This window comes from Rissa tridactyla, chromosome 9 (genome assembly GCF_028500815.1).
Source record: "Rissa tridactyla isolate bRisTri1 chromosome 9, bRisTri1.patW.cur.20221130, whole genome shotgun sequence".
Taxonomy (NCBI): Eukaryota; Metazoa; Chordata; class Aves; order Charadriiformes; family Laridae; genus Rissa; species Rissa tridactyla.
Genome location: NC_071474.1, coordinates 17944441 through 17965988, shown reverse-complemented (window position 1 = coordinate 17965988; position 21548 = coordinate 17944441). Strand labels below are relative to the sequence as shown.

Here is a 21548-nt window from a genome sequence, read left to right as displayed (position 1 = left end):
ACCTCCAGTCACCACTTTGAGAAAAATCAAAATAATTGTCAGCTTTAATTTTTTTCTTCACAAATTTGCTTATGCTCATTTTGGAGCTAGATATGAAGACCTCCTGCGTGAAAAATGAACTGGATAAATTGTGCTTATGTGATTTATGAAGGTTTTCTCGGGTGCTTAGTGCTGAAAAACTGCAGAACTCAGAATTCCTGAATGGAATCAGTGAATTGTACAGGCTATAATAAAAATCGTTTGTGAAGTATTTATGACTGAAGTTTTTTTGGATAAGGTTTTTTTCACTTGTTTTTAAAATAAGCAGAGGGGAAGGTGATGTCACGGTTAGCATTGCAATCTCAGTTCTGTAAAGCAAGAGACCTGCGTGCTTTATAAATCATAAATAGCTTCCTTTGACAAACTTTTCAGAAGTACAGTCAGCTATAGAAATCAGACCAGGGAGATTTCTAACTAAATGTCATCCCGGTAATACAGAGGAGTATCATCCTATGAATAAAGCGCTGGTAGGTCAAAATGAAGTACCTACCTACTAAAATATATACGTCGAACCATGGGAGTGTAAATGTCTCCAACTTGCTGCCAGGTGCTAGCAAATGCTCTGTTTAAAGCAATAGTTACAGAAATAAAAACAATACACTTGATAATTACTATTTAAAAATGAGCTTTAAACATATGGAATAGTTACAAGAGAACAGATGCTAACTTTATGCAGTTTCATGCATAGTGCCTTGAACGCAATGGAAGTACTCAACAGCGTTCGGTTACATAAATCGGTGTTGGCAAGGAGAGTGTAATCTGTCCCTAAGGAGGTGTCTGTATTTGCTGCCCAGGGCAGAAGGGGGAATAACCCCCGCTAATGACGCCATCTCACTAGAACAGAGGGCATTGATTAGGGGACTGGAACATCTCTCTTATGAAGAGGGATTTGGATCTTTTCAGTCTGGAAAAAAGACAACTGAGGGGGGATCTTTTCAACGCTTACAAATACTTAAAGGGTGGGTGTCAGGAGGACGGGGCCGGGCTCTTTTCAGTGACAGGACAAGAGGTAATGGGCACAAACTTGAACACAGTACATCCCATCTGAACATGAGGAGGAACTTCTTTCCTTTGTGGGTGGCAGAGCACTGGGACAGGCTGCGCAGAGAGGTGGTGGAGTCTCCAACTCTGGAGACATTCCAAACCCGCCTGGACGCGTTCCTGTGCCACCTGCTGTGGGTGACCCTGCTTTGGCAGGGGGGTTGGACTAGATGATCTCCAGAGGTCCCTTCCAACCCCTGCCATTCTGTGATTCTGTGTATTCTGAGTCTCTTTTAAAAAGTGAGAAAAGAAGGCTCCATGTTTGAGAGCTGTCGGGCTTCAGACGTGGACAGTCTGTCTGATGTGATTACATAGAGGTATGATGCACGGGTGATGGTAGAGCTTTCAGTGGTGTCTTTCTCTGCCTTTAAGCAGAAACAAACTGGAAGAACACATTGAATTTTGAGGTGAATTCGTTTATTTTGGAATAAATTATTATGAAGAAGCTTAAAAATCCGTTCTATTAGAAAAATACCATCACCATTAGTTGCAGCTAATACGTGCTAACATACTGTCTCAACATTAATCAGTCAAGTAAACATTTCCTTCCTTGTTTTTATTAATGGATATTTGGAAGACAAGAGTTAAGGATAATGGAGGGAATGGAAACTCGTACTCATCACTATTTAGCAGTTTAATTCTGTTTTGTCTCTAAAATAAAGCTATAGAGTCTCCAAAGGAAGGAAAGCCAGATGGGTGTGGGAGGAAGCAGAGGATGAGGAAGCGGAGAACGGGGAAGCGAGGGTAAGCAAGCTGGGGAAGGCTGAAGTTAGGCAGCGTGAAAGAAGAAGCATTTCACATTCCTTAAAGGAAAAGGAATAATTTTGTTCCTAAAATCACAACAGTCAAACTGAAAAACTTCTAGCCACTACAGTACTTGACATTAGACTAAGAAATTAAAATGTATGAGAAGGTAAGGCTTTAGATCTTAGGATTTTAGCTGGTGGATAGCGTGTCACCTCACCACACATGGATCTTGGCAGTGCACCAGAGTGGCACACACCCTATAATCTCCTGTTTCCTAAATAGATCTCCTTTTTCTCAGTCCCTTTCTCTTCTGGATCTCCCTCAGTTCTTTTCCTTCAGGAAGCTTTTTTAAATGAGTGTGAGAGCAGTTTCAGAAACACATGCTTAATCAAAACAGAAGGGAAATTATTTATCTCAAATCTTGTTTCCTGTGCAATCAAAACGAGCCTTCTCACACGTCATAGCCCTTGGGATGGAGCGGAACAATTTTTTCCTAATTGTTATGAAGAATAATATGAAGCTCAGAGTTTTGGACAAATGGTCCTGACCCTTTGTAATGATTTTTTTTTTTTCTTCTTTTTCAAACTTCTGTATTGCCTTGTTTTAATTGTTTATACAGATAACAAAATTGGTAGTATCTCAAGACAGTGAGAATGCATGAGAAGACAGTATTATCTTTATGGTCTTTGGAACGGGATTGGAGGGCGCGAAGAAAACTTTTCAGAAGTAAGCTTATCTAAAGGTGTTCTAAAAAGTAGCAATGTATTGTAGTAGTTCTCTTAAGGCTAAGGAAACCTGTACTTAGAATTCAGACGCATTCTTGTACAAACAAGATATGTAAAAAGTTATTTCAGCTTCTGAAATCCTTGTACTGTTTTCCTCTCGTGCAGGTTGCTTGTACTCAAACCAAATTAACTATTATGTATAGCTGGGGTTGGAATCTTTATAGAAGGAAAAAAAAGCAGTCCTCAATCAGACAATTCACAGCTCAGCAGCGAGGAGGACGTGCACGGTCATTAGGGCTGACAGTCTTGTTACCTGAAAGATTATTTTCCCAAGAAGAATTCCTGCCTAGGGAGATGAACAGATTCTGTCCGTGGGACCCGATCTGGTCCTGGTTGCCTGACTTTCTGCTACAGGTGTCTGCTCCGAACGGGAATGGCAGTAGCAAGGGAATGGTGCCCTTCCAGTGAGTTCCTAAGGCAGGTAGCCTGGCTTAGGGACACGGGTGAAGTGCAGGGCTATGCTACCTTAGCACCTCCTAAATATGGCTGTTCAAAACGATCTTTTCCAAGAGCATTAGCAATATTTGGAAGCTCTTGTCCTTGGTAAAATTCCTGTTGAAGAAGAGGAGGGCTTGCCCTGAAAGTAGCATTTATTTTTCTCAGGCAGGGGTTGAACAGGGGACACCGACATAGGGAAGTGGCCTTTGTACTCCGAAATAATTACAGCCATTGTGTTTACTGCTTTTAATAAATGAACTTTCCAACAAGCAGCCTATTCTCTTGTTATTTGACTGAGCTGAAATATCTTCAGCTTTACACAATTGTAAATTGGCAAAAATACCAAACATTTTTCAGTTTGATATGAGAACATTTCCTGTAAAACATGTTTGTCTTCCAATTTAAGAGCTTTCTACTTATGATGGTAATCTGCTGAGATCTGTGGAATGTGCTTGTCTTTTGGAACTTTCAGACAATAAACCTACTGTATGGATTTTGTGAGGAATAAACTGAAAATTAGTATGTCTTTAATACTTTTTTAGTGTGTATATGAGTAGAATTTGTCTAGCATGGGAAAATGAAGGCAGTAGCAAGATATATATATTTTTATTTTTTTTTAATAACTGAAATAGAGGTCCTGTACCTGTATTGTAACCCACAGGTGGCTGTTTCACCCATGCAGTACCTGGTATTGGGAGTTATGTCTATACCGCGGAACACCTGGGAGCATTTTTCTGCTGCTGGGTTTAGAAGCACAACTGTGGTCTCATATTTTTGTGAACCAGATCTCAACGCTCATCATCTCTCCCACACAGTCTTACCCCTCTTTAACACAGCACACACATACTTTCTTTCTTAAATGTGGCAAGTAAATGACAGAGATTTCAGCTGCCGCTTTTAAAAATAGGTTTTACTGTATTTCTATTGTGTTACTTGGCGGCACAATGGAATTTTTTAATGTCTTGCAGATCATCCTTAAGCCTCAAGAGCAGATCAGCATAGGCTTTTCATCCCCCACTCTGTAAATGAAGACGAGGAGTAGCTCTGTTAGTATCAGTTACTGTAGTGAAAAGTTGCGTAGAGAAATGGAAGTCCAAATGTGTATGCACACAGATTTCCATTTTGTTTCATTTGTTTTCATTTTCTTTCATAGGCAAAAGTAGTCTGTTAGAAGAAGCCAAGTATTATGGAGTAGCTGGCTTCTTCAGCTTTGATTTGTACACTTAAATCACAAGATTTAATAAAATGTGCATGGCTTCCAGTTACTTCATGGTAGTGACTTTAAAGTTTTACCAAATCCTGGAAATCAGCTTATAAATGTTCATTTGAGAAGTCATGCTAGACTGTTTCCCAGTGACGCTTTTATTCCTTCAGTTCTGTGTTGTGCAAATCTTTCTTTTACATCTATGACAATAAGAAAACTTTCCTTCACTAACAGAAAACAATTTCGTGGATGAGCAGAATTTTTTTCAAAAATAACATCCAAAACTGCTAAACAGTGAATAAATTGTGTCAACATGTTATCGAATGCAAAAAGTCATGGAGAGCTGGAGGGAAGGAAGAAAAGGGAGAGGAAAAATTTTAGGTGGTAATAATGTGAACTTATACTGTGTCCCTAATTAAAAACTTCGACACATGGAATTTCTGTATCTGAGCATGTAGAATAGAATTTTGTATTCTGTAACCTCCTCTTCATTAAATATTTTCTTTAGAGATGAGGCAGGTACATTTTAGGAAAATGGCGAAGCAAATACTGAGGGAAGAAGGGAAAGCTCAAGACTCCAAATAAAGTCCTGACATTTGGGGAATAGTGCCAATCTCTACTTGAAAGGTTTTCTTCTTCCTGAATTTGATTCTTCTAGGGATTAACGATTTTGTCAGATCTTTTATGATTGTCCACATCTAGTGAATATCCACATTTAAAGAGATGTCTCTCTCTCAGTTTAAATAAATCTCTACTGAATTTCCCTTTCCAGGGCAGGGCTTGTGACTCACCCTTGTTAAACCTGATTAACGCCTCAGATTGTCAGAGGCAGTGTTGGAACTTGCCATAAACCTGCAGGCATCGAGAAGTTAGGGGTGGGTTTCTTTGTGAATGAAATCCAGTCACCTGGGACAGAACCTACAAGGGTTCGGCCAGAACTGAACGAAGCTGACATCTTGCTCCCCTCAGAAAGTTTGGCCGATGTTTCAGTTCTTGAGATGAGCTGGGACTGGGAGGGGGATGGTTGCTGGCATGTTTAATTAACTGTAGATCCTCCACGCTTGGCAAAAGGTCCTACCCTAAAAACTCACTTTCTATTGAAATTGGAGATTGGTGGAGAATTTTTGGCCTGCCGTTCAGCTGACAAACTACAAGCAACTAACATGAATAAAACATCTCCCACCATGAATTACTTGTAACAAGTAACTTGGGGGGAAAAGCTGTTCTTTATTACCAAACAATTTGCTTTCTATTTATATTCATCAATGCCCTTCCTAATTTTGGAATACAGCTTAATGAGATGCAGGATTGACGTAGGTCCTGGAAGTCTTCAAAGAGCAACCTCTTGTTTTCCCTTCCAAGAGCAGAAATTTTTGAAGGTTGAGTTTTGAGTAGCACAGCCTGGTAAGCCTGATGCCTATATGGGGTGAATTAGTGGAAAAGATAATAAAAATTTAATTGGATACAAAGCCTTCGTTAAATATACTACTTTAGGGAAGAACCAACGGGGCTTTTGTAAAGGGAAGTCATACTTCAAAATCCTCTTGGCCCAACTGACAACTTTGTAGAAGAAATTTCTGTCAAATGCTGTTGAACAGTGATACCAGATTTTAGTTCAGGAAGTGCCTGAACTGTGAACTGTTCAAAAATGTAATGATAAACTTTCATTACGTGCTTGCTCTGTTTTTCCCCTCTTCCCCAAGCATCGCTGGCTGGCCTCTGTCAGGAGCAGCATGCTGGGTTGGACCTTTTGAACCGACTCAGTATGGCCATTCTTATGTTCTTATGCTGCGTTGATAAGTACTCTTTAGTTTAAAAAAATAATAGCGAAAGACCAACTACAAATGAAATTTGGCTGTACTGTGGTCGCCACCTGTGTGTTATACTCTCCTTTTTCTGTTCTCCTCCTTACTTCTTTCTATGTGCAGGTGGGCGGGCACAACTCAGTAGCGCCAAGCCCGTGCTTGTCTCTGTTGATACGGAGAATCATGTTTAGGGGTGTCTGTTGCAGTCTGACATTTCTTGCAAAACCTTAGTCTGCCCTTAATCAGTTAATCACTCTTGAGATGGTCGGGAACTCCCCTGCTATGATTACAGTAACGGTCTCTCAGCAAATGCGTTTCACTGTATAATTCACTCCTCTCAAATAAAATATGGAAATAAAACATCAGAAGACTGATTTTTAACTTTTTCTCTGCGTATTTCAGGCTGTCATAAATTTTATGTCTATAAGTTAACGGTAATATATGTTTTTTTCCTAGGTGTGCCTTGCAATAGCTCATTATTCTCAGCCAACGGATCTTCAGCTTCTCTTTGCATTTGAGTATGTCGGGGAAATGTATCATAATCCAGGTAAGTATGACAGTAGTTAGATTTTTTTTTTCTATTCCATAATATGTAATTTTAGTATGACTCTTGTCTAGAAGCAATGGCAAAAAGCATTTGAGGCTTTCTCCAGGGGCAATAAAATTGGCTTGTCCTGCACCCAACCTCTTACTTTCAGTTATAAGTCATTCATTGTGATAGACATTAACGACCAAAATCAAAAGAAATGTCTTTCCTGTCTGAAACAAACCAAAACTACCTATGTCAGCACTTATGTCAGCATGAATACTCATATTTCTCAATTCACGCTTCGATCCTCCTATTGTATGTCTATATCGGTACTCTAGGTACCTCGCTAATCTCCCATCAGGCAGGCTTGTTCACCTGCCCTTCTTTTGGGAATAAGTTTCTCTTCTGGTGGTATTGCAGGAGGATTTGTGCAACTTGGGACTCCAAACCTTCTTTCCTAGAGGCTTACTAGGCAGTTCTTACCACTCAAAACCTCCACCACCCCTGCTGAGTTGGAGCACACCCTCTCTGCTCAAGGCCAATCTCCAACTGAACCTTGTCAGTTAGGTAAGCCTGAAAAAGATGCCTTTGGAACTTGATTTCTAGTGTAATGCTGTGCGGTCACTGCTTAGTGTTCCCCAGCCAATACACAGCTGAAAGCCATCAGTTCTAGTGTAACAAGCCTCCAAATAGAGAAAGTGCCATTGATGTAGTTCTGTGGTACTGAAATACTCAGCAGCTGGCATTAAAAACCACTCATCTGCCGGTTACAAAATTTGAATGTTGTGGAATTATGAGCTCAGGCCTTCAAATTTGCACAAAAATGCATGTTTTTCATGCAGGTGCCTACATGACTGCCCTGTGCATGCACAAAAATAAGCGTGCGTGTGATTCTGTTGCACACATAATTACATATATAATTTCTTACCAGATAAAACCTGGGTGATTATTAAGGTCCATGTACTGTAGCATTATAAAGTATTAGGGAGGAAGCCAATTTGCAGATAAAATGTTAAAGTGGAGTGTGAACAAAATGTTAGTCTGTCACAGAATGTCCTTTGCTCTGTCCTTAAAATACTTATTTGCTGTATGGAAAAATGCCTAGTGGAAGAATGACATAAGGTGGGTAAAAAATGTTGTTCCTCTGGAACAGCAGAGCAGAATGGCAGAAGACAGTTGTTCTGCTGCGCTGCAGTTGCTGGAGAAAAGAGTTTGAAATCTGCTGGGTTGGGCTGGGTTTGTTGTGGTTGTGAACCCTGCTGTCTGTAGCGTAGATCTCTGCCTCTGCTCTTACAATTCCAGCACCGTGTTTTATGACTCTCTACCCCTGCTTGTTCCAGCAAAGGAAGAGTTGAAACACTGTCTTTTTGCTTCCCGAGGAACAGAAAGAGCCTGCATTGCTCTAGTGTACATGTGCATCATTTTTTCCCAGGCTGTATTTGATAATTACGTATCCTGCCATTGAACAGTAAAATTATAACTTTTTTTTGGTAATTCTATTTCTCTGTATGCTATCTGAACAGCTACTTCATTCTGATTTTAGTCCAGTTTTCTTCTGAAAAACATAAGTAGTCCGAATACTAGTGCAAGAATGAAGTTGATAGATACAGAAAGCAGAAACCAGGCAGTCACGGAGGTGCCAGCAGAGCCATATCGCTGTATTCTGCTTTGTTTGGGCAGGCACTTACACCTTCACAGGCTCTTGCTAAAGCGAGGAGCTTTCGTGGGGAAGGTAGTAGGGCTGAGGCTCAATTTACTTCACTTTCATCTAAAAATCTACTTCTAAGTGTCAGGAAGCGAATTGTGGTCTCCTTTGACACAGCTGACTGCCTCCCTGGCACCTAAAGAATGACCACATCCTTCTCTATTACTGACAGAATGTATGATCTTCTTGGTCCCTAGCCACAAAAGGGTAGGCCATCTTTTTGTGTGGATATAAATATATATATATTTTTTTTTATATATATATATATATTTTAAAAAGTATATATGTATGTATGTATATTTTAACCTGGCCTTCAATTTATTTTATTTGCTGCTAATACAGCAGTCATTTCTAAGGAAAAGCTGTTGAAATTACATAATTTTTATTTTGCCTAATTAAGGTACCTAATTAAAGGGTAGCCTATAAAGGGTTCATGTTTTTAAAACGTTGCTAGCTTTGGCATGTTCAAGAGAGAAATCCTGTGACTGAAGATAACATTTGTTCCTGAGTGTTAGTATGTCTTGCTTTCTACCAAGCAGCACAACATACCAATTGTATGTTGCTTCTTTGTTGAAATTGCAGGAAAAAATACATTTACTTCTTCACGTGTTGCCAAGCTGTCATTAAATCCCTGATCTGTTGTAATACAAAAATAGGTAACTTTAGTCCTGACGCTAGTGACTCATTCTAATTAGGAAGGTGAAGAGTTTGATTTTTTTCTATTTTTTTTTTTTAAATGCGCATTGATGAATTTTTTTTTCCTAGCGAAGAAGGTGAATGGAATAGACCCAGGAGGAGGTGGCGGTGGCATCGGCAGTGCCAGTGGCCAGCAGACACCTTTGTTTGAAACTTACTCTGATTGGGATAGAGAAATCAAAAGGACAGGTGCATCAGAGTGGAGAGTTTGTTCAGTCAATGAAGGTTATATGATATCTACTTGGTAAGTTTCTCTTATAACGCAAGTAGAAGAAAACAAGGCAATTATACTGTCTTCTCCTGTCTCCTCTACCAAAGCCTCCGTCCTGCCTCACTGTGTGCTTCACCTCTTACGTGTGCCGCTCTCTAGAGAGGCCCTCGGCTGAAAGATCCTGCAGGTGGTGTCATTAAAGGAAATGTCATATTTTGGCATCTGTTGCTTTCATGCTTTTGTACGTCCCTCTGAAACATGCAGTTTCTAAACAACTAGGTCTGAGCTGTGCCGACGATATGTGAGATCGCGCAGACATACAGCACAGCCTGCGGTATTAGGGGCTGCTGCATTAGAGTTTATCAGAGTTGGGAAGACAGCTTTGCAGCAAGAGAAAAGCTGATAAAAGATGTAGGGAAAAGTAACCGTATGTATCATTTTTTCCCCAAGCCTTCCAGAATATTTTGTGGTCCCGTCTTCCTTAGCAGATCAAGACCTTAAGCTATACTCCTACTCTTTTATTGGGAGACGAATGCCAGTAAGTGTGGTCTTTATTCTATTACTGTTCTTGATCATTGGACAATATTAATCTTAAAGATATGTGTGCTGGTTAACATAGTTTTGTGTGTAGCATTCAGAAAAAAATTTCTGTGGAATAACACTAACCTGCATTATTTTGTTGTTTCTTTTGTGGTTTTTTTCCCATATTAGTTATGGTCCTGGAATCACCCTAATGGAAGTGCCCTTGTAAGAATGGCCAACATCAAAGACGTATTGCAACAAAGGAGAATTGATCAAAGGTGAATGATTAGTTACATTTTTCTTTAATCAGACGCGTAAGATAACACAAGTGGTGAGTGTGTACAGAGAGCAGCAGTTGGTAATTGAGCGGATACTGGCTTCATAACGTTGGAGTGCAGTGGCTTTTGAGCTGCTGCTCTACAAATACATTGGGGCACAATTTCTGTTCAAGGCACACTTCAGTTTCAAATACTGAATAATTGCTCAGTTTTTAAGGGATGTTTACTTTTTAGGCAGCCAGTCATTCAGATGACAGAATTTATTGATAAAGGAGCAGACTTTTATCTGAAGAACAGATCTTCTCTGCTGATGTTTCTGTAATACAACTTGGTGGAGATTTTACCTTCTTAATTTGTTTGTGGCATTGGGAAATGCAGCTCTGTAGATTCAGTGCCACAATGCATATAGTATTTCTGTGAAGTATTTGTCATTCACTGTCCTTGATGAAAGACGAAGGCATTTAGAGCCTTGGATAAGTAGTTACTAGCTTGGTATTTTTCGTTCTTTGATTTAATTGGTAGGGTGATTTTTTGTAGTAGTACAAACACTTGCATTGTGTGTTTGAGGCTGGAGCTCTGAGTTGTATTTGAAACCCAGTCAGATTTCCTGGATTTATAAACTTCATATATGATCTGTTTATGCAGCATAGACAAGTCTTACTAAAATTTGTGGAAAATTAGAGATATTTAACTGTAAGTCAGCCTCAGATTTTAATTTCCCAAATGTGTTGTTTTAATGATCCAGTGTTTCCGGTTTTTTTATTTTGTAACTAGCAGATACCTATAATATTTGAGTCGATACCTTTGTGGCAGGAGCAATATATCTCCTGAATATAAACTAGACAACTTTTTTTTTTAAATAAGGTGCATGTTTTATGTGGGTTTAGTTGTTTGCAGCTACAGACTGTGGCATGTTTCTTGAAAGACTGTTTCTCCCCTCTGCAATAATAAAATGGCTGACTCTCTTTCCTACTTAGGATTTGTAATGCGATAACTCGCAGCCATCCCCTGAGAAGTGACGTTTACAAATCTGATCTGGACAAGTGTCTCCCCAACATCCAGGAAATCCAGGCTGCACATATCAAACTCAAACAGCTGTGTGTTAACGGTATGCTGGACTCTCCTTTCATGGTGGTTATTTTATTGAAATAGCACAAATTCTAATAGATCTGGCTACCAGGAAGAGTTATTTGAAGCTGTTCCACAATGTAATTACTTTATTTGTTGCAGAGCCTTTTGAAGAAACTGAAGAGAAGTGGCTGTCCTCACTGGAGAATACTCACTGGTTAGAGTATATCAGGTTTGTACCACTGATAAAACGATGGTTAATGAGATATGAAAAACTTTCACCACTGTAGATAAGCAGGGGATCAGTTGAAGGATTCTCTATTTTAATATATGAGTTAGGTAAATACAGATATCCCAAATTTTTGTTTCTGCTAGAGTGTGAACCTGTTATACTAACTGTTGTATCACTTTCTTTTCCTGTCTAGATCATTTCTTAAGCATTCTGCTGAGCTTGTGTACATGATGGAGTGTAAGCACGTTTCTGTAGTTCTGCAAGGTAATACAGCCATTAGCATGCTGTCAGTCTGAGCGTCAGTGTGATAATGTAGATAAACACATTTAGATAAAATCAACTGTAATCTTTCTACATAAACCCCATTGCCTCTAAACATTTAGGCATTTGAGGAACTAGAAAGGAAAATAATTTTGTTATGTATCCGAACTGTAGTACAGTCCATAGCATCAGACCAATACTTCACTTCGAGTCTTTGTGGTGGTTTTTATTCTGCTAATGGTACGATAGAATCAAAACTTTATGGAGAAGTTTTGTACGGGGTTAATTGGGCAAATAGTCCTTGCATAAGCAATAGCAGTTCTATTCAGAGGTCCTATATACAAAATATTTCACTCTCAGTGGCTGCTGTTGTGTAAGTGCAAACAGATATTCCAGGAAAAAAAAAACTTGCTCATATCAAGATCAGAAATGTTGTAATTCCTGTAATTTTTACAAGACCGTTCAGCTGGTATATCCCGCTCATATAATGGCCTTCCTAAAACTGCTTCAGGGTGGAAAATACGTTGAAAATTTCCAGTGACATGAACACCCTCCTTCTCATCACAGCTTGGTTTAAATACCAGGCGTTTGGGTGGATATTTTGTTCTTGATGAATGCCCTGTTGTGCTGGATACCACAGCAACATTTCTGTAGGATGAGTCTCAGTTAAAAGAAGAGGTGGTTTTTTCTTCTAGTTTTGTTTGAAACTATGAGAACAATTACAGCAGTTCTACAGCATGTTTTAAAAGAATTTCAAAGACAAACAATAGACCTAGTTGCCACTTTTTGCGATCTAATTCTGTGTATGTGCGTATATACCTTATCTATTTCATACGTTCTGTGTGTTATTCACAGAGGAAGAGGGACGGGACCTGAGCTGTCTTGCTGCTTCTCTCATTCAAGTCATGCTGGATCCCTATTTCCGAACAATCGTTGGATTCCAAAGCTTAATACAGAAGGAATGGGTCATGGCAGGATATCAGTTTTTAGATAGGTGTAACCACTTAAAGAGATCTGACAAAGAGGTAAATGTGAATTGTATTTGTATGTGATAACAGTGTCTGGTTAATAGCAACCTGAACATTTATTCACACAGAAATCTAGAAGTAAAAGTATTTTTTTATACTTTCAAATGTCATGAAACCAATGTCAGAGAAATGAGTCCTTGTCCAGGATGGAGAGATATTTTCTTTATCCTCTGTAGCCATGTGAGAGTCGGTGAAACACCAGGTGCAGTCAAATGTTGCTGGGTTTTAATGTGGCCTCAGTGTTACACAGGAAAAGGTCCCACTGTTACAAATGCTAGTGCAGCCCATATTTTAAATCGAAATAAAAGGGGGTCAGGAGGGGGTTTAGAGGGGTTGGTTGTTTTGTTTGTTTTACCATGGGTATGTGTTTTCATCTCTGTTTTTTGGAATGCAAAGTCACATCAATAGGCAGTATTTTTCGAAGTGTTGAGCTGATGGAGAAGCACTGCAGCTTTATGAACTGATACGCAGCTGCCAAACAGATTAAAAGAGGGTACCACAGTGCTTGATTTTCAGTATTTCCAGCTAATCTTATTTAGGCTCTTCATTGCAAAGGAGGGACTTGTAATTGCAGTTGGAAAAATAGAGGACCCCCAGGTTAGCGGCCTTTTTCAGGGACAATGCTCCAGTCATAGAAAAGCAATACCCCCAGAGAGCGGAGCCCACGGCTAAATCGAGCACTAAGCAGAGAAAACGCACGAAGGAATAAAGAAACTGAAACTTCAAGGGGGAAATAATGAGAAAGCAGGTATTTTGATCTAGGAAAGGATGTTCAGAGGAGTGAAACTACGAAGAGGAAAATATTTCTAAAGCTTTATGTAAGTGATAGTTTATACTTTTGCCATTCATGGGCCACTGTGGAACGAGCTAGAAAGTGTAGAGCAAAGTTAAGGTGGCTGAATCATAAGCTCTCCAGTCATTTCAAACAAGAAGGAAGTATATACATTGTGAAAATAAGGCTAAGTAGTAAGGAAGGCTTGTACAAGCACTAATTTGGAAATTACGAGGGACATACAAGAGGGCAGAAAGCATTTTTGCAGCTACCTGAGAATGGAGAGAGGTCCAGAAAGAATTGTCTGGCTTCTGACAGAGAAGGGAAGGCTGTTGGAAAGGGAATGCGGACAAAGCCAGTTGCCACAGTGGCTTGTCAAAGTGGCTAAACAGGAATACAGAGTATTACAGTTGCATAAAATCATAAAAAATACAATACAAAATACAATACAAAAATACAATTTCCTCCAAGTTTACCCTGTTGAGAAACACAGCGGAGGTATAGCTACATACTCTAATGGAGCATTAACTGCAAACAAATCGGTATGACTTGGGAAAAGCTTCTGTTAAATCTAACAATTCTCTGTTTCTTTTCCCAGTCTCCTTTGTTCTTGATGTTTCTTGACTGTGTTTGGCAGCTGCTGGAACAATACCCAGCAGCCTTCGAGTTTTCTGAAATGTACTTGACCATATTGTACGACAGCGCACGCATCTCACTGTTCGGCACCTTCCTTTTCAATTGTCCTCACCAGCGAGTAAAGGAAAGCACTGTGAGTATGAAGTGTTACACCTGCTTTTCAAACAAGAGACTTCAGCGTGCCCCTCTGGAAATAACACCCGCCCAGCTAAATGGTATTCCTTTATATTTTTTAAAATGTCACGCTCTGTTCAGGGCAAAATACTCAGCTCCCCAGACGAATATGATCTGAATGTCCTTTCAGGTGATCTGTGCATAGAGAGTAACTAACTATTCAAGAAGAAAGTCTTTTGAATTTCTTTTTCTTTTTTCTTTTCCTAGAAAAGCATACTTATTGTACAATATTATTTGTACTCCTCTAGGAAACAGATTTGTATCTGGAACTGATAAAGCAGAATGGCAGGCAATAAAGAGAATTTCACACTTCAGGCAAACTTTGAAATCTCTTGACATAATTGTTTAAATAGTTGAAAAGGTGGAAAAGCCTGCATGAACTTCAAATAGTAATGCACAATAAAGGTATTTAGAAAACAACGCTTAAATTTGATTTGGAAAACTGGAGTTTAACAGAACTGTGTGTACAAAACATCTGACAGTTGATAAAGATAAAACTTACTTATTTTGTTAAATATTTTCCTTTTAAAGTTGTCGGTAGCTACCTTACAGAGAAGCAGAGCATTGAGGGACCATTAACGTATTCTCAAAATAACAGTTTGGGGGGGGGTTACAAGTAAAGAAAAAAACAATTTAGAATCATTGAAAAGTAATTTTTGTGAAGTAAGGATTAATGCTGAGTCCCCTGAGAGGGCTGAAGCCCCTCTGCTGTGAGGACAGGCTGAGAGAGTTGGGGTTGTGCAGCCTGGAGAAGAGAAGGCTCCGGGGAGACCTTAGAGCCCCTTCCAGGCCCTAGAGGGGCTCCAGGAAAGGCGGGGAGGGAGTCTATCAGGGAGTGGAGTGACAGGATGAGGAGTAACAGTTTTAAACTGGAAGAGGGGAGATTTAGATTAGATATGAGGAAAAAATTCTTGACTGTGAGGGTGGTGAGGCACTGGCCCAGGTTGCCCAGAGAAGCTGCGGGTGCCCCATCCCTGGAGGTGTTCAAGGCCAGGCTGGATGGGGCTTTGAGCAGCCTGGTCTGGTGGGAGGTGTCCCTGCCCAGGGCAGGGGGTGTGTGATCTTGATGGGTCCCTTCCAACCCAAACCGTTCTGTGATTCTATGAACTGAAAACCAGGGTACAGCTGTTTTCTCCGGAGCAGCCTCTCCTGCTGCTCTGTTGCTTTGATCTGCAGCCACCTCTAAATTATATCCCTGCTCTCCTTTGCCCAAGAGTTATGCACTGGTTTACAATTAAGATTGTGAATGAGCTTATTTTGATTTTTAATATGCCTGATCGTTAACTTCTTGCAGGAATTTGCCATAAGCAAAAATATTCAGCTGGGCGATGAGAAAGGCCTCAGATTTCCTTGTGTTTGGGACTGGTCTCTTCAGTTTACAAGCAGGGATCGCCTGCTCTTTCACAACCCTTTCTATGTTGGAAAGAGCGCACCATGTGTACAAAATGGAGCCGTGAAAACCTTTAAACGCTCAAAGGTAACTATAGTGATGTCTGTCTGTGAGTGGACTGTTTACATCCTTAATCATTAGGTGTTAATGCTTAAAAATTTACAGTTATACAGTGTTTTACACTCTCAGTTTCGCAACAGGAGTGTGTTAACTCTCTCAGCTTCCCAGCCTAAAGAAATAATTTTCTGTAGAAGCTGTAAATTGTGGAGCCTTGTGTTGCAGGACATCTCCTGACATGGCTGAGCTCACTGCCAACATTGGCATTAGTTCACCTATGGAAAAGTGATGACATGCCACTTTTCTCCCACAGGGTTGTTGTTTTTTTCAGTGAATGCTGATTAATTCAATCATTCATTGTTTTAGAAAGTCTAGAAAACATATGTATTTCTTTTGAAAGGCCGCAGGTGGCCACACTCCTTGCCCTGTGAGCCCTGCAGTAGTGACTCACGAGCGCAGAACTGTTTAAAGGTCACCTCATTTCTCTGGATGATGGCTCCGAGCAGTTCAGGGAAATCTGCTATTCAAATGGGCATAGAACAGAAAAATTACCAGTATTTCTTTTCTGCAGAAAAACTACAGCTCCACACTGCGAGGTGTCCCCCCAGCATTAAAAAACGGAATCATCAGTGAGCAAGAGTTCCTTCCAAGAAGAAACTCTCTGATACTAAAACTGAAACCGGACTTTTTACAGCAAACGGAGAGTCAGAGTAACAGTATGGAACAGTACTTCAGAGACTGGTTCGCAAAGCCAGTTGATTTGCACGGCGTAATTCTACCCCGTATCTCTGGAACACAAATAAAACTGTGGAAACTGTGCTACTTCCGCTGGGTTCCTGAGGCCCAGATTAACCACGGTGGCTTCATCACGGCTTTCCATAAAGTTTCTTTGCTGGCAGATGAAGTCGACATGTTAAACCGGAATCTTCGGCAGTACAAAAGCAACTCTTCTCTGCAAGGCAACTGCTCGGAACTGGATCAAAGCAGGATGTACTTCAGAGCAAATAGTTTAAATGACACCTCTGCGGCCCCAGACTTTCTCTCCTCCTCCTTCCCGTTTTCTCCCGTAGGGAACCTGTGCAGGCGGAGCATTCTGGGAACACCTTTAAGCAAATTTTTAAGTGGTGCCAAAATCTGGCTGTCCACTGAGACGCTTGCAAATGAAGACTAAGACGATGCGGCGGTTTAAAGGTTTGGGGAGAACACAGCATATCGTTTTGTCTTTTCTAAGTTAACACTGCTAAATGCGGCATTGAAAGCTGTAATAATTTTTATATACAAACATTACGTAAGTTTTGCACAAATATTTAAAAGCAAAGCGAGTCATGCTTCAAATCGCACAAGTTTGTCTTCAGTGGTTCTCATCTGCTAGGGTTTCTGGTCCCCGATTCCTTCTGTATTCTTGTGGTTTGGCTCATTATCTGTGATGGAGCATTTCATTAGCTAATTGAAGGGCTTGGTGTGGTCATTAATGAGGGTTCTGCTTGAAATATCTTTTCCCAGATGGTGACTGAAGTGACTCTTGTGTCAGAACAGCTTGGCAAATGGAAGTAGTTCGGTGCAGTGGACACAGACCGACAGCTGAATCTGGGAACAAACTATTTTACCAGATCGCCTCTTCAGGAAGAATACATATATGCATACGTACTTACATACATACATACTAACGCTCTGTGACTTGATCACCCTACATATGTGTTAATGCAGTGTGTATCCAGGAGGAGGGGGGGACGTTTCCTTTTCTTTCTCTCCCAAAAATGTATTCATTAACAATTAGTCAGATTTGTGCTCTTTGTCGTGAGCTTGACTTTAGACTATAGGAACCAACTTCAGGACAATGCACTGTTAACCTTAAAACATTTACTGTAGATACGGTGTTGTAGTAGCTTTAGAAGTGCCTTTACTTGGGAGGAAACAGTAGCAGAATTACTCTAACGCAGCTGACTCCCCCCCAGCTTTTTACAGTCGATTGTTACAGTAAGTTCTTCTTCCGCCCCCCACCTCCCCCTCTCTGCTTCTGGAAACAACAGGCAGCCAGCTCAAGAGACAGCAGGTTTTTCCTCTTTAGGGTTAAGCTTGTTTGTAAGTCTCGTGATGAGCACCTCAGATACTCAGCGTTATATCCCTGCACGGGTCCTGATCCCTGCCGACCCTCTCCTCGTCCCGTTGCAGGATGCAGCAGCTTTCAGCAGAATTCATCCTTAGCTCAGCTGGGTTCCAGAAAGGACTGTGCTCCCACTGGCCAAATCCACGAGGGGTGCGAGCGCTGCCATCGTCTGTAAGCGGCTGCTGGAAGGAGAGCACTTAGTGGTGCCGCCTTTTTACACACATGCGTGTCCATATGGACAAGCACTGCCTGAGGGAATTAAATCCAAGAGCCTCCCTCTGCTTAATGCAGCAGCCTCCTCTTTGCTCTGAAACCTTTTAAAGATGCCTCTCCCCTGGATGCTGTGCCAGAAAAAGCCTCAGGTTTCACAGGGAGAAAAGCGAGAGAGTGAAGTGTACTGGGAGAGGGGGGGAATCGTAACGTGTCATGCGCCCAGGTTAAGGCTTCTGTCGACTGCATTCTCTTAGCAGCGAGGCCGTATTGGCTATTGTCTATAAAACACAAACGTGTGAACCAACACGCAGCCTCTGCTCAGGTGCCGGCTCACAAGTTAAGGCACCAAAGCCTTATGTGATGGACTAGAAGCTATTCTTAGTTATCGGGAGAGAAAAAAAAAAACAACTGTATGATGATAATACACAGTATATTGGAGGTATAAAAAGGCGGGGAGGGATAGGATTTGGAGCTCTTCATTCGTTTGTAAAAGAAACTGGGCTTCAGCCCAGCCTAAATCTGGGGTTTGGATGTCTGAGGTTGTTCAAGTATTTTAGAGAATGTCGGTGCAGGCTCTGTGCCAGAGAACCCCATCGCATTCAGGACCCCGTTTTCCCAGGCTAAAAAAGCCCGGAGCCGAGCAGGGGCTGTGCTGGGGGGCTGGTGGGGAGAAGCGGGCGGTTGCATCGGGAAGGTGAGCTCATGGGAGGTGGGTGACTTCCTTTTTAACTAACCAAACTCCCAAAATCCTGGTTTTATGCAAAGCAGCTGAGCGTGTGCGTGCTGCGCCTGCACACGGACACACACGCGTGTCGTGACCCAGTGCCAGACTGGGTCTGGTCAACTGTTTGTGAGGAAAAAACGTGTATTCACCTTAATTGCCTAATTATGCTGCAAGACGGTCTGAACATGTTAAATGGTCCACAAACTAGTTGTGTTTATTTACAAGCTTGCTGGAGCAGTCATCTACCTGGTTCAGTTCATTATTCAAATGTTTGTATTAGTTTGCTTTTGTGATTTTTTTTTTTTTTTTTTTTTTAATTAGCTTACTGCTTTCCCTGGCCTGATACTTGACATAAAAGACCTCAACCTGTGTGCTTTGTGTCTTTTGGTACCAATTTTTTTTCTTTTTAAAATTACAGTTAAAACTATGGTGTCTTTTTTTTTTTTTTTCTTCCTTGGAAGTGTAACTTTTTTGGTTTAAAGGTACCAAAAAATGTGTAAATAAATTACTCCACACAGGCAGCTGGTGGAATAAAAAAAAATAAAATTAATGTTAGGCTAGTACCCTTTGGGGGAAAGAATGGGTACTATATTTAAACAGGCTTGTCTTTTATAAGGAGATTTCAGACATTTTTACATTTCAGCTCTAAGATGTGTACAGATGCTGCAGATGGTCTTTGTATTTTATATATATAGCACGGGAGGGGGTTAAAAATAATATGCCTTTATAAGAAACAAAACCTGTCTAAATATCTGTTTGCCAAACAGACTTTAAAATCACTTCTACACAGATGAAGAAGGGGAGCTGGTGCTGAGTGCGGGAAGGGCCCCGGCCCCCTCGCCCTGGAAAAGCCGAGAAGGTTCCGCTCCCTGCGCGCGGGGGCCGCGTCTGCCCGGGAGCTGGCACAACCGCTGTGTCTGTGCGTGTGCCTGCCTGCCTGGGGGTGGTGTTTCTTCCTCTTAAACAGCTTCGGGGTTTTTAATTTACCTTTTAAAGACAGGTACTAAATGTTAATTTTGAAATATTCTCCACTCTGCACAGTTGCCTTATTAATAGTCAGTAGGGACTGCTCTGAACATCTTTAATAACTTTCAAAAGCAATTTTGGGGTGCAAGTACGTATCTTTAACTTCTGTGTACAGAATACTGACATACAAGTGTGTATATATATGTGTGTGTGTGTGTATATATATATATGTACACATTTTCAGATTTTAATTTCTGTTCACCATTTAAAACAAGATACTGTTAAGGCCATTTTGGTGTTGTAGAAAACCTCCCAAGAATCTTATCTTTTTTTTTTGTCTGTTTCTAGAAAACGTGCACTATTTTGGCTGTTATTGGCTGTTATATCATGACTTTTGTACTACACTGTAAACCACGGGGGGGAAAGAACGAACGCTGGTTGATAGGGTTAAAGGGTACCTCCATCGTCTTTAATTACTGTGAGGTGGGGCGTATTGTAGACCTGGCGATCATGGTAGTACAACTTTATTCGCTACTTACTGCCATGTATCAAAGAAATTTCATTCCAGAAATGCATTGAAAGTGTGTGTTTGTGTGTATGTGTACCCAGGCCTGCACATGTGTGTAATGTGCACCTGCCTGCAATACCACTTTGATATTAACTGCCTTGCATTTTTGAAGAAAATGTAGCAAGTGGGGCAAAGGTTTTGGCTTATTCTCAGACGGAAAGACATGAAAACCAAAAAAATTCTAACATATATTTAAGCAAAGGACGAGATCTTAAATTTGCCTCCAACGTAAGAGACAGGAATCTGTACCTCAAATTGCTCTAGGCAGTAGGTTTCTAATGCTGTTGCTGTGATGGTTTAGCGTTCACTATTTCAACTGAAACTAAAACCTTTGTGCCTGATAATGATTTATTGAGTAAGTAGCAGTGCCAGGAAGATTATAAAATCCTGATGCTGAGTTGTGAATGTGAAGTAAATTAGACTAAATAAAAGTTCATACCTTTCCACAGCGAACTTCAGGTGGTTTTCTTTTGCTTCCTCTAACCAAAAAACAGGGGAGGGTGTTTGGTTTTGTACAAGAAAAGCAGGGACACTGCGCTGTAGAAAGATTAATAAAAAGGATGTGCAAATCATCTGAATTTCTCACTACATTCTATTACAGTGTCTGCTGTTTGTATGGTAAGCAGAATTTCTGGTATCAGGAAAACTTACTCGGGATGAGAATGAAGACTCCAGAGGAAAAGATGTTGGCTATGTGTTAAAATTGAGACAACCCACAGGATTTTGGTGTCTTAAAAGAGAACCCATCGTTTTGGCTCTATTTCAATTGACTGACTGAATTCTGAATGAGAAAACACATCAGTTTCTGTGGGGCAAAACTGACTATAATAATGACATCATACTGCAAGTGCGTGCAGTGATCTTGGCGCTGAACAAGTGCCAACTGAACTGAACAACGCCTGTCTACTACCACAAGTATTTCCCCTTTATACAGATAATACAGATGTTCACAACAGAAGGAGCTGTTAAATTAATTATCCTTTCACAGACAGCAGCACATTAAAAGCACTATGCCTTTCTGTATGCCATCATTGCCCAGCTGTATTTTTTTATATTAAAGTGAAAAACTGAAATACATAATACAAGGTGGGGGCAGTTAGAGAACTACACTGTTCCTGAGAATCCTGGAAAGGTGCTAAACTTGCATCTTGCAAGGAACCCAACGTAGTGAACTCGGGCTACACAGGCAACATGGAAACGATCAGGACTTGATGCACCACATTTTTTATTGCAGAGGATGTTCTCTGTTGGTACCAGTGCGACTGCAGCTGTTTCTCTTTACTGGGCAAGCCCCTAGATTACCTTTCCTAGAATAAGTTATGAATTGTGTATAGAAGAGGAAGGCTTTGTTC

The 21548-nt window shown here is 40.7% G+C and overlaps 1 protein-coding gene across 2 annotated transcripts in view; it reads left to right on the top strand.

Moving 5' to 3' along the window:
- MTMR10 (myotubularin related protein 10) overlaps window positions 1–20649 on the top strand; it is a 40020-nt gene extending 19371 nt beyond the window's left edge. For both annotated transcript variants that reach the window (XM_054214833.1, XM_054214834.1), the window contains exons 6-16: window positions 6516–6606; window positions 9059–9233; window positions 9651–9738; window positions 9912–10000; window positions 10978–11108; window positions 11231–11300; window positions 11494–11564; window positions 12417–12586; window positions 13960–14130; window positions 15466–15648; window positions 16190–20649. In XM_054214833.1, coding sequence (XP_054070808.1) covers window positions 6516–6606; window positions 9059–9233; window positions 9651–9738; window positions 9912–10000; window positions 10978–11108; window positions 11231–11300; window positions 11494–11564; window positions 12417–12586; window positions 13960–14130; window positions 15466–15648; window positions 16190–16789 — 1839 coding nt within the window. In that variant the 3' untranslated portion in view covers window positions 16790–20649. The remainder of the gene's footprint in view (window positions 1–6515; window positions 6607–9058; window positions 9234–9650; window positions 9739–9911; window positions 10001–10977; window positions 11109–11230; window positions 11301–11493; window positions 11565–12416; window positions 12587–13959; window positions 14131–15465; window positions 15649–16189) is intronic.
- The last annotated feature ends 899 nt before the right edge of the window (window positions 20650–21548 follow it).